Here is a 13,239-nt window from a genome sequence, read left to right as displayed (position 1 = left end):
GTACTCTTTTGTGTTGGGCTTGTTTCGCTCAGTGTATCTGTTGAAGTCATTCATACCTTTGCACGTATCAGCAGTTTATTCCTTTTACTGTTGAGAGAGACCACTATCACAGTGGAATTTATCACAGTTTTAACCGGCTCTCCTGTTTATCCACATTTGGTTTGTTCCCACTTTTTGGTTACTGTGACTTGTTTGTGTATCAGTGTTTTAGTAACGTTTCTGTGCAGCAAATACCGGAGGGTGAAATTATTTGGTCATAGAGTACTACTTTGTTTTAAAATTCCATGAATTAAAAAAAATTCTAATGAGCTTTGTTCTGCTCATCGTTACTTCTTACTCCTCTTCCTGCATGCTTCTGAGTTTAGTTTCTTTTTTAGTCATCATATATCCATCACTAGTGATCTTTTTTTTTAGTGACAGATTCTTTCTTTTGTATGTTTAAAGTTTTTATTTTGCTCTCACTTTGAAGAATCCTTCTACTGTGGAAAATATCAGGTATATAAAGTAGAAAGAGTGACATGTGGTGCCCTCGAGTGCCCCGTGCTGATTTCAGGATGATCAGAGCATCACTAGGCTTCCTTATCTGTGCTCCCACTACATCTCCACAGCTGCTCAGGGTGACTTTGAAGCAAATCTCATACACTGTCTCATCTGTAAATGTTTGTACATATATCTCTAAAGGAATACCCACAGCGATGTTTCAAGAAGAAAAATTAAAAATAATCACAAAATATGATTAAACATCTAGCCAGTGTTTAGAGTTCTCCAGTTGAATCAAGAGCATCTCTTAGTTATTTGGAACGAAAATTCAAGTTAAGTTCACACATTCTGGTTAGTAGATACGTCCTGGGGCTTCCGTGGTGGCTCAGATGGTAAGGAATCCACCTGTAGTGCTGGAGACCCAGGTTCGATCCCTGGGTTAAGAAGACCCCCTGGAGAAGAGAATGGCTGCTGACTCCAATATCCTTGCCTGGAAAATTCCACAGACAGAGAAGCCTGATGGGCTACAGTGCATGATGTTGCAAAGAGTTGGACATGACTGAGCCGACTCACCTACACACACACACTTCTGTTTAGTCAGTATGTGTTTCTTCATCTTTTTTCCCTGTTGCGTTTGTATTTGGTGACGAGACCAGGTTTTGTGCCGTAGACTCTGTATATTTTTATTTTTGCCATCCTAACCAAGTTATTTAAGCATAATTGCCTGCCCAGTGTATTTCCTGTAAATTGGTGGTTAGATCTGAAGCCGTGGTCAGATTCAGGCTAGTTTGAGGCAGGGGCAGAAGGTGGGATAAATAAATGAGTAGTTTTATGTGCTTCCCTTAGGAGACTCATCGTGTCGGATTGTCTCTCCTTTTGTGACCAGCCTTTGCTTGATCACTGACTAGCTATGCATTTGACTGGGGGTCATCCTCACTCTGGGCTTCGCTGGCGGCTCAGTGGTAAGGACCCCACCTGCCAGTGCAGGAGACGTGGGTTCAGTCCCTGGGCCGGGGAGATGCCCTGGAGGGGGAGATGGCAGCCCACTCCAGTACTCTTGCCTGGAGAGTCCCGTGGACAGAGGAGCCTGGTGGGCTGCAATCCATGGGGTTGTGAAGAGTCAGACAGGACTGAGTGACCAAACAATGATAGCAGCGTCTCACTCTGGGATGTTAGTTTAACTGCATGTAAAACTTTGGATTGTCTGTAATTTTTTTCCTTTGGCATTTAGGTGATTCTGTCTTCTGGCTGTTTATTCCTCTTAAGTTTTTTTTATGTTGGGATCTCTCTTTTTTTTCTGTGGCCATGCCATGCAGCTTGCAGGATCTTAGTTCCCCAACCTGGGGCGCTCAGCAGTGGAAGTGTGGAGCCTAACCACTGGCCTGCCAGGGAATTTCCTGACTCCTGTTTTTTGTTTCTTTCATCCCTGTTTTTGCTTTCTTATAAAGTGTTTGCACTAGTGGTAAAGAATCCACCCGCCAGTGTCGGAGACACAAAAGGTACAGCTTCAATCCCTGGGTCAGGAAGATCCCCCAGAGAAGGGAGTGGCCACTGACTCCAGTGTTTTGCCTGGGAAATGCCATGGACAGAGGAACCTGGCAGGCTGCCGTCCATGAGGTCACAAAGAGTTGGCATGGTTGAGCACACACACACATAAATTGTTTGACATTTTTGAACTCAGTTTTGATATTTCTCATGGCAGATAGCTATCTCTTTGGTTTATATTTTTAGTGACTGTGCTCATGATTGCAAAATAACCTTATGTAACTTTTCATAGTTTACTTAGAGATAAGATACTCAATTAAGGAAAACGTGAAACCTTCTGACTGTACAGGTTCATGTACCAGCTGTGTTGCTGATGAACTTGCCTCATCTCAGGCCTTTGGGGAGTGGAGGTAGGGGCGGTCGTGTGCTTCTCTTAAGGCAGCCTCTCATATAGATGCCTCAGGTTGACTGGCTTCTTTTTAAAGTGTTAATTAGGGTACAGTTTTTTTTAATCACTTATGTCTTGGATTAGATTTTCCTGAAAATTTAGTTTTATTCACTAAGGGACAGAAGAAGTCTCCTAATATCACAGGCGTCATCTGTGTGTCTGACCCTAGCCTTTGGTATTAAGAGCAGGTAGGAACAGGGTTGGTTCAGGACATGTCCCTCACTTATAAATACAACCCAAACACTACTGTCTTCTTGAAAGGTCAGTTTCATCATCTTCATTCAGTAAATAGCATGAAAAATTAAAGTTGGATAAGATACTGTCCTTGACTTTATGAAGAGGTTAAAGTCTAGATGGAGAACTAATGTGTGTGTCACTGGCTATATGATTTAAAAGTAAAAAGTCCCATTTCATTCTAGGGCCTAAATTAGTGCTTGATCAGTTAATGACAAGGCCTGGCTTGGGTGACCCTTTGGATTTAATAGGAACGCTGGATATTAGAGCATTTTAGAAATACCCCCAACTGCTTCTGTTTAATTGGAAAAGGAAACATCATTGTTTCTGAGGGTAACTATAGGTCCCCTGGAGGAGGAAATGGCAGCCCACTCCAGGACTCTGGCCTGGGAAATCCCATGGACAGAGGAGCCTGGTGGGCTATGGTCCATGGAGTCGCAGAGTCGGACAGGACTGAGTGAGCACACAATACGTGTAGTACTGTTATGTCTTTTTAGTATTAATTTTTCCAGTATACCTTTTAAAATCTTTATTGTTTGTTTTGCTTACAATGCTTGGCCAGTTTACAGTAAGGAGAGCATCTCTGTAATCACTTTTGCCTTATCTCTTTTCCTTTCAATATCTTCGGCAGGACTCAGTAGCCTCGCGGCCTCCTACTTGAACCCGGTGAAATCTTTGGTGCCCCAGATGCCGAAGCTGCTGAAGTCTCTTTTCCCGGTCCGTGACGAGAAAAGGGGCAAACAGCTGTCTCCCCTCGCGCATCAGGTAAAAGCATCGCGGGAGCACCGTGCACGTGCTCCTGACAGGCCGCTGGCCCAGCCTTGCCCCGTGCTGCGCTGAAGCTGGGGGGCAGAGGGGAGCAGCTGTGGGGGTGTCAGAGCTGGGCTTTCAGACCTGCTGAAAGCTCTGATAGTTTCTCTTCCCACTCTCGTCAAAGAGAACAGAGCTGTTTAAACGTATTGACACTCTCAATCCTTTTTGCTTTTAAAAAATGCCAAGTACGCTCCTAATGTGATTTATGGTAATATCACTTAGAGCAACAATAGTGAAATTTATGAAGTGCACTTAGCGTTGTTTGTGTATTGCCAAACAGAAAATGTAATTCTATTTTTAATTCTTGATTTCATTTCTTATTTCAAACAATTTTACATCATCCCCGTCCTTGCCGCTCAACCTCTTTTTCCTCTACTGTGGTTTACCTGTTCTTTCACTTAAATATCAAAAGGGATCACTTGTCTTAGGCCCCCTTTTTCTTGAAACTCTCTACCCAGCCTTAGAAGAAGTTTCAGAGAAGATGTGAAAGGGTTTTCCAGATCATCAGGAGACTGCTTGTATGTGATGGTGCATGGGAAGCCTGTTGGAAATGCAGTTTCTAGCCTTCTCTAGGTGTGAATTCAGCAGAAAATGATAAATGAGGATTTATTTATACTCATTCAAAAACACATACAGTGCAAGTTCAGTTGTTGAAATAGGTCTTTTGACATCAGCTTCTCCACATTGACTGAAACATTCAAGTCGCAAAGTGCAGGCGAGTCCTTGCCTGAGACCTTAACTCTTTAAAAGAATTTTCTAAGTTCATGAGTGTATATTCAAGGTAATAGTTTTGTAAGGCTGCTGTGCAGGTATTTTTTTCAAGCTAGCAGTATATGAGCTTATTTTATCAGCATAGATTCATATTGGATGAAAAAAATTAAACTGAGATTTTGGAAATGTTTAAATTTGACTGGGCATATAAAGGGTGCTTGACTGTTATCAGGATGAATCTGAGATGGTGAAAGCTAAAAGAAATAGCCAACCTGATACTTGGTGGGGGTTAGGGTAGGCAAAAAGGATTTCCCAGGGTTCGTTACTGCGCACCTTACTCTGTTCTGAACCGCTGTGTTGCTGTTTCACAAAGTATGATTCATGGACTGTTTGTGCCAGAATTTCCATGGTAGCTTTTTAAAAAGGTAACTTAAAACTATGGCCTGATCTTAGAACCCATTCCTCACCTTGGGGCACCTGATAATCTGCATTTATAAGTACACAATGGAGAAGGAAATGGCAACCCACTTCAGTATTCTTGCCCGGAGAATCCCCATGGACAGAGGAGCCTAGTGGGCGACAGTCCATGGGGTTACAGAGAGACGGGGACAGCTTAGCAACTAAACAACATATGTCAGTCCAGTTCAGTCGCTCAGTCGTGTCCGACTCTTTGCGACCCCATGAACCACAGCACGCCAGGCCTCCCTGTCCATCACCAACTCCCGGAGTCCACCCAAACCCATGTCCATTGAGTCGGTGATGTCATCCAACCATCTCATCCTCTGTCCACAAGGTGATTTTCAGGGCTTCCCAGGTGGCACTAGTGGTAAAGAATCCATCTGCCAATGCAGAAGATGTGGGTTTGATCCCTGTGTTGGGAAGATGCCCTGGCGTAGGAAGTGGCAACCCTCTCCAGTATTCTTGCCTGGAAAATCCCGTGGACAGAGGAGCCTGGTGGGCTACAGTCCAGTCCATAGGGTTGCAAAGAGCCAGACATGACAGCACACACAAACGCAGTAAGGTGATTTTCATTTACATTTAAGTTTGATATCCACTGTTTTTCGATTCCTGTTTGGTGAAGATGGAAGTTACATAAGCTAAAAGAAATTGAAATCGCATTAGAAGTCAGTGACTCAGATGACCAGAGTTACAATTATTCTTTTAAAGCTGTTTCAAGGTTTTGATATAAGTCAGAGCACCTGCTACCATAAGAAGTAACCTGTCCTCTCTTGCCAGTGAGTCATTGGTTCTTCCGGATATGAGAGGAAGAGCAGTGGTTTAGAAAGCAGTCTAGTGGTTGGTAGAAACTGCACTGTGCAGTGTCCAGGTTAAGAGAGGTAACCTTGAAATACTTTGAAGATACCTTAAGTAATATTCTTTCTGTTTACTTTATTTGAGCATATATGTGCAAAGGACTTCCCAGGTGTTGTTAGTGGTAAAGAACCCCCCTGCCAGTGCAGGAGATATAAAAGACCCGAGTTCAAGCCCCGGGTCAGGAAGAGCCCCTGGAGGAGGGCTTGGCAGCCCCCTCCAGTGTCCTTGCCTGGAGAGTCCCATGGACAGAGGAGCCTGGCGGGCTACAGCCCTCGGGGTCGCCGAGAGTCGGACATGACTGGAGCAACTTGGCACGCACACGCAAAGGTGTTGGAGAAAGTGGCCCCCAGTGCTTCGCATTTCATAAATAAATGAAAACATAAATACAAAGTAGCCTTAATGAAGGTGCCCAGTGGTGGATCTGAACTGTTCCCAGTTGGTTTATGAAACCACAGTCCCTTGAGGACCATTTCTCAAGGTCACCAGAGCCGCGTCTCTGCCCACACTTCTCCGTCCTCCTGTGACTTGACATCGTGCAGGAAACATTTTCATCTCTGGGCTCAGCACTGAGCCGTGCGCTGGGCTTCCCTTGTTGACTGTTCCGGGACTGTTTGTTACGTCAGGCTGCTAGCATTCAGGGGTTCCAGAGCGCCCTCCTGGGTGACCTCGTCCAACTCTGTGGCTTATACTGTTTATGCACTTCTGATGCTCACATTTCCGTCTCCAGCCCAGGCTTCGCCCCGAGCTCTGGCCTCGTGGAGCTAACTGCCCGTTCAGCTTTTCCACTTACAAGTCAATTAGACATTCACATTTTACAAGTTCATGTCATTGCTGTCGGTTTCAGCTCACAAGTCTGTTTACTTCCAGCATACAGAACACTTCTGAAATATTAATATATGCCCATCTCAGCGTATAGCACAGATGTCCACCTCGTTGCTTCACCTCACAAATAGACCATCAGTAAATTTTATAGGTACCACTTTCAGTGTGATGACTCCATTTCTCATCACTCATCCAAGCCATCATCTCTGGCCCTGATTGTACAGCAGGCTACCAGCTTATCAGCTGATGCTTTTTGCCTGACTAAGTCTGTTACTCACAGAGAAGCCAGAGCGAGCTCCCAAGGCCTTATATTAGTTCATGGCTTGAAACCTTCCATTGCTTCTCACTGAAACTGAATAAAATCTAAATTCCTTACTGTGGTTTACAGTGTCCTATGTGATCTATCCCCCTGACCTTTCATCTTTATTCCCTTTATTTTCTTCTTTGTGCACCATGCTAAGCTGCATTGATTGGCCTTTTTGTTGTTGTTGATCTCATGAATACATGAAGCTCCTTTTGGTCTCAAGAGTTTTCTTACTTGCATTTCCTTCTACTTGGAATGCTCCTCACCAAAGTCTTTGTATGGTTAGTAAGTCTCTAGTAGATTGATCTGCTACTGTTAGGGTCAAGAAAGGCCACTGTAAACAAAAATGCTTGAATTTAGAGAGCGCTGGACCAACCAAACTAAATAAAACAACAGCCTCTACCATACATAATTCAGTGTATTCCCTTATTTAATTTTTTGTTAGGAGTTACATTTATATGTTCACTGGTTATCTCCTCTACAGTGTAATCCTTGAAGGCAGAGGCAGATTTGATGGAAAGTGTATGTTGGTTGACCATTGATGAATGTACAGATGTTAGCATTAGATAGTTGGAATATACCCAGTGTAAAGAACTGTGGTTAACATTCAGAGGTGAGAGAATTACACCCGAGTGGGGATTTGAGATATCAAGGCATATTCAGGAAGTTTCTTTCTTAGACTGATGCAAGTTCCACTGAAGAGCTGTTCTTAAAGTTGTTTGAATAACTGTTCTTAGTTGATCAGAGATGCTTCTGTTCTTCTCATTTTTGCTATCTTTGCTAAAGCTTTTAGAGAAGTAAATTATTATTTCCACTATCAGTTTGGATACGGTGTCAATCTAGAGAAATACAAAGATAATATCAATATAGAGGTTTCCCTTACTAGGGCCACTTGAAATATGCTTAAAGTCATTACCACCTAAATGATGTTTCATCCTTGAAAATGGGGCACTTTTGCAACAATGGAATCTCAAAATAACACCAAGTACATTGCTGTACCGACTGGAATTTTTTTTAAGTGTTTCCCAGTTTTTCACAGTAATCATCACTATAATGGCATCCTATTCACTTGGAAATCAGACTTGATACCCAAAAGTTGAAGTTCTTACTTTTTTCCCTCCCTGTGGACCCTCCAAGTCCTTCAGGGAAAATAGTTGGCTTACTGCCACCCAATCTTTGCCTCCGCTTTTTCCTGCTGTTGCCCAGAAGTTAAAGATTCTTTACTCTCCTAGGCTTTCTCCAGTCCTAACAGCTAAAGTTGTCAACTCTGTCTCTTGTAATAAATGCCTCATCATTCTTCAGTGGTCTTGCCAGGGTCTTTCTAAAGTGGGGAGCCCAGAAGTGATCCTATAATCCCTTTGCTTGAAAATAGTGCACCTGTTGTCTTCCTCTCTTGACTAATGTACGTCTACCAAAGTGGCACATGAGAGCAGTTTTGTTCTGTTTTTTTAAGGTTAGGTTTTAATTCATTGTGCTTCTGGTCAGTTAATGTTCCCCCTTTTCATTTGCTTATTTATTTGCTTACACTCTGGCCAATGCACTTCTCTCTATTACACATTGTTTAGTTGGAAGTATGTTGTTTAGTTGCTAAGTCATGTCCAGCTCTTTTGTGACCCCAATAGACTGTAGCCCACAGGATTTCCCAGGCAAGAGGACTGCAGCGGGTTGCCATTTTATTATCCAGGTGATCTTCCCAACCCGGGGGTTGAACCCAAGTCTCCTGCTTGGCAGGCGGGTTCCTTACCGCTGAGCCACCAGAGAAGCCCCTTCGTTGAAGCATAAAAATACTTAAATAAGAATCTTCAGATTCATTCCTAAAATTTTTCAGCTTGATTTTGTTTCAGCATTCCTAGGTTAACAAGATATTCTTTGAATAATTATTTTAAAGATACATTTGTTCTTATTAGCATCTGCAAACTTTTGAAGGGCCTACTCTGCATTTGAGTCACAAACAAAATATGGAACATTAAGCGTGAGAGAGAGCTCTGTCATATGTGACTGGAGCTCACTCCCAAAGCCACAGAATGGCCAGTGGATGTTTCAGCTCTGCCTGTTCAGTAAGTGCCATCTCCTACCCCCGTTTCCCCCTCTCTCTACCAAGGAGATTATAAGAGGTTTTGTTAGATGCATTATGGAAACAGAGGGACACCATGCCTTCCTCTGTGTCACTTACCTAGTAAGACTAAGATAAAATTTATGCTGATTAACATTCTCCACCACCCTGCCTGCTACCTGGCTTTGCTGTACCCCGGTGAGGTGTCTAGTGTATCATAAAGAAATACACATATACCTCCAAGTTTGCTCTCTATTTTGATTCTGGTTTTTGTTTGCTGCTAGTGACTTGTTAGTACACTAATTTCAATGGCCTATATAAATAGTCATTAAATAATCAATACCACTCTAAAAAAAACTTAACATAGATTTTAGAATAACGTGTAAGAAAGAACCCAGAAAAATAGAAATCAGTGCGTATGCCTAAAAGAAAGCTGGATCAATTCTCCCAGTACAGGAAGGGATAAATATTGATATGAACATTGCATAAAACTTCAGTTCAGTTGCTCACTCGTGTCCGACTATTTGCGACCCCATGAATCGCAGCATGCCAGGCCTCCCTGTCCATCACCGACTCCTGGAGTTTACTCAGACTCATGCCCATCGAGTCGGTGATGCCATCCAGCCATCTCATCCTCTGTCGTCCCCTTCTCCTCCTGCTCCCAATCCCTCCCAGCATCAGGGTCTTTTCCAATGAGTCAACTCTTCGCATCAGGTGGCCAAAGTATTGGAGTTTCAGCTTCAACATCAGTCCTTCCAGTGAACACCCAGGACTGATCTGCTTTAGGATGGACTGGTTGGATCTCCTTGCAGTCCAAGGGACTCTCAAGAGTCTTCTCCAGCACCAGAGTTCAAAAGCATCAGTTCTCCGGTGCTCAGCTTTCTTTATAGTCCAACTCTCACGTCCATACATGACCACTGGAAAAACCATAGCCTTGACTAGATGGACCTTTGTTGGCAAAGTAATGTCTCTGCTTTTTAATATGCTGTCTAGGTTGGTCATAACTTTCCTTCCAATGAGTAAGTGTCTTTTAATTTCATGGCTGCAATCACCATCTGCAGTGATTTTGGAGCCCCAAAAAGTCTGATACTGTTTCCACTGTCTCCCCATCTATTTCCCATGAGGTGATGGGACCAGATGCCATGATCTTAGTTTTCTGAATGTTAAACTTTAAGCCAACTTTTTCACTCTCCTTTTTCACTTTCATCAAGAGGCTTTTTAGTTCCTCTTCACTTTCTGCCATAAGGGTGGTGTCATCTGCACATCTGAGGTTATTGACATTTCTCCCGGCAATCTTGATTCCAGCTTGTGCTTCTTCCAGCCCAGCGTTTCTCATGATGTACTCTGCATATAAGTTAAATAAGCAGCATGACAATATACAGCCTTGACGTACTCCTTTTCCTATTTGGAACCAGTCTGTGGGTCCATGTCCAGTTCTAACTGTTGCTTCCTGACCTGCATACAGGTTTCTCAAGAGGCAGGTCAGGTGGTCTGATATTCCCATCTCTTTCAGAATTTTCCACAGTTTATTATGACCCACACAGTCGAAGGCTTTGGTGTAGTCATAAAACTTAGAGATAATAAATAGATAATAGCACTGCTGAAGATTTGTAATGTGAGATGATACAAAAAACTAAACAGAGGGGGAGCTTCCCTGGTGGCTTCGGTGGTAAATAATCTGCCTGCCAACGCAGGAGACACGGGTTCAATCCCTGGGTTGGGAAGATCCCACATACCGAGGAGCGACTGTTGAGCCTGTGCTCTGGGGCCTGGCAGCGGCAGCGGCAGCTCTCAAGGCCTGAACGCCCTCATTCCCGTGCTTCCCAGTGAGAGAAGCAATGAGGAGCCTGATCGCTGCAACTGGAGAAAGGCCCACATGCAGCAGTGAAGATCCAGCATGGCCAGAAACAGTAAAGAAATAAAATTAAAAAGCTAAACAGAAACCCCCTAAAATCCACTAAATCCACTAGCAGTGGAACCGCAGACACAGCCCAGAGTCACCCAGCAGGCCACAGAGTAAGGTAAGCACACTCTCGTTTCTCTCTTCAGCGTTTTCAAAGCCGTTTCTCACTCTGTTTCCCACCCACCTGTGATGAAAGATTTTAAAGCTTCTTGCTTTTTCTGTTTCTGTCCCAAGTTAATTTGGAGACTTAAACTCCTTCTCTGGAAGTGTCACAGTAGCAGAGACGCAGCAACCACCTAAACACACGCCTGGATGCTCTCTGGCCTCATTAGAGGACACTTAGATCACTGCACATAGTTCTGGGTACCTTACTACTGGGCGTCCGTTGACCAACTGGAATTATTTCAGAGAATAACATCAGAAATGATTTATGAGGAAGGATTAAAGGAGTTATTTATAGCTTGACCGAACAATGACTAAGAGAGCTGACTGTATAAGCATTCAAGGGATCGCAACACAGAAGGCGGGGAAGAAGTGTCTAAGGATGGTCCCAGGAAAACAGCAGAATGAAAGGCACAGAATGACGGAGTGATATTAACGAAGAGAAGGTACCAGCCGTGAACAAGTGCAGTGACTTAGAGATAGCAGGGTCCTCTCTCAAAACCGCTATGGACTTCAGTCACTTCTATTTTTTAAAAAATAAGATTTTGAAAATGTAAGAATATTCCCAGTAAGAACTGAGGAGTGAAATAGGTCCTGTTTCTACCAGTCATATTTCCTCTTTTCTTTGTTAGATCAGGTGGGAGAGAAGCAGAAGTGATGAAGGAATGATTATTAACAAAAAAGTACTTTTAATCAGAGTGTCCTTGACATTTTCAAACAAGAATGTTCACTTCCGTCCCTCATGCAAAGATACAAACACATAATCGCTAATGAAAAGATTAGTGTTTATTAAATTGTTCTTTGGAATCAGCAGGTTCTCAGATCAAAATTCTATAATTTGGGGAGCGTATTTCAGTATTTGAGAAGATTCAGGGATCTTTTCTGGTAAGATAGAAGCTAACAATTCATCCTGAGAACAAATAAATTTATAAAGAAAGAAAATAACGATTTTAAGGAAGTTTTTAAAGACAAAGTTTCTCATAGTTTACAAAATCATCTGGCTTGAACATATTTATAAAACTTATGTTTCTCATTTTTATGGAGATTTGTTTTTTGTTTGTAATCAATTTCTGAGTTCCAGAAATGCAAAAGATACAAGCACCGAAAGAGGTGGCAGCTGACAAAATTGCTGTCTCTGACCTTCTGATGCAAGTTTAGTAACGAATCTGGAAAATAATGAACTGCAATTAATGAAATCTGTACTCATATTCAAGTGTGTTTCTCAGACAGCACATAAAATAATTGAAAGAACTTCCTGCTCTCTAATTAGTTAGATTGAATTAATTTGGCATAATAGCTTTTTTCAGTCTAGAAGTTGGTGTTCAGATGAAGCTATTTATGTACTTCCAACTTCTGAATTCCAAATGGCGTCTTTGGTTCATTTGGGGAATTAAGGAGTTAATGAAAGGAAAAAGTGAAAGCATTAGTTGCTCAGTCATGTCGACTCTGCTTCTCCATGGACTATAGCCACCAGGCTCTTCTGTCCATGGGATTCTCCAGGCAAGAATACTGGAGTGGGTGGGCTGCCATTCCCTCTTTCAGGGGATCTTCCTGACCCGGGGATTGAACCCAGGTCTCCCGCATTGCAGGCAGATTCTTTACCATCTGAGTTAATGCTCACATTTAATCTCCACCATCAAAAACACAGCCACGTTTCTGGCCTATCCTTGCCCTACTCTTAGCTCCTCTCTAGCGTCCTGGGCTTTGCTTAGGCCTGCCCTGCTGACTGCAAGGGTTTCTGTCTCCAGTTTCAACACAGCTTGCAGTGTGGTAGGTGGACAGAGCCTTGAGTAGAGGAAGCAGCCCTCTCTGACTCAGCTGCAGAGATGCTTAGGTAGTTCTTTCAGCTTTCATGTGAGTGATTGCTCCGTGTGCAGAATGAGGAGAAACAAACACAGCTACTGGTTCTTCCCTTGTGCACTAAGATGCTGTTTTAGACTCTTCATTACTCAGGCTCCTCTGATGAAATAGGCTGTATAAAACGCTTGCTGTGGTGTCTTAAGGGTTTATCATCTGTTTTTTTTTCCCTCAAGTTCTATTTCAGTTGGTTGAGGTGCAGAAATTTGTCTTGAAGGAAGCTGCTATTTTAAAAAAAAAAGAAATTTATTTGACTGCTCCAGGCTTAAGTTGTGGCATGTGGGATCTAGTTCCCTGGCCAGGTATTGAACCCAGGCACCCTACATTGGGAGCCTAGAGTCTTTAACCACTGGACAACCAGGGAAGTACCAAGGGTTCATCATTGTAACTAACTAAAAATAAGAAAAAGGATCTAGACCTTGTTTTCTAGTGTTGAGTTTTCCTTAAGCATTCAGGTTGTTTTTAAAGGTTCTTTCCCCCTGTAGTTTATATTTGGATATGTTATGCTATATTGCTTGTTCTTGTGTACAGACCTTTTGGAATACAGAGTTTTAACGAAAATTCAAGGAAAATGATTTCTGTTCAGTGGCTTTGTGGATGAGTTCTTAGGCAGTTCTTACTGCTTTACAAAATGAGACTCTTATCTCTGTTTT

At 42.8% G+C, this 13,239-nt stretch overlaps 1 protein-coding gene across 2 annotated transcripts in view; it reads left to right on the top strand.

Annotated features, from left to right (window-relative positions):
* The window catches only part of KIF13B (kinesin family member 13B), a 203,025-nt gene that overhangs the window by 168,850 nt on the left and 20,936 nt on the right, over positions 1 to 13,239 (top strand). For both annotated transcript variants that reach the window (XM_070480651.1, XM_070480650.1), the window contains exon 37: positions 3,279 to 3,412. In XM_070480651.1, coding sequence (XP_070336752.1) covers positions 3,279 to 3,412 — 134 coding nt within the window. The remainder of the gene's footprint in view (positions 1 to 3,278; positions 3,413 to 13,239) is intronic.

The sequence above is a fragment of the Odocoileus virginianus genome, chromosome 18 (assembly GCF_023699985.2).
Source record: "Odocoileus virginianus isolate 20LAN1187 ecotype Illinois chromosome 18, Ovbor_1.2, whole genome shotgun sequence".
In the NCBI taxonomy this organism is placed as follows: domain Eukaryota; kingdom Metazoa; phylum Chordata; class Mammalia; order Artiodactyla; family Cervidae; genus Odocoileus; species Odocoileus virginianus.
The sequence above is the reverse complement of the archived record's forward strand: the minus strand, read 5'-3'. Positions and strand labels throughout refer to the sequence as shown.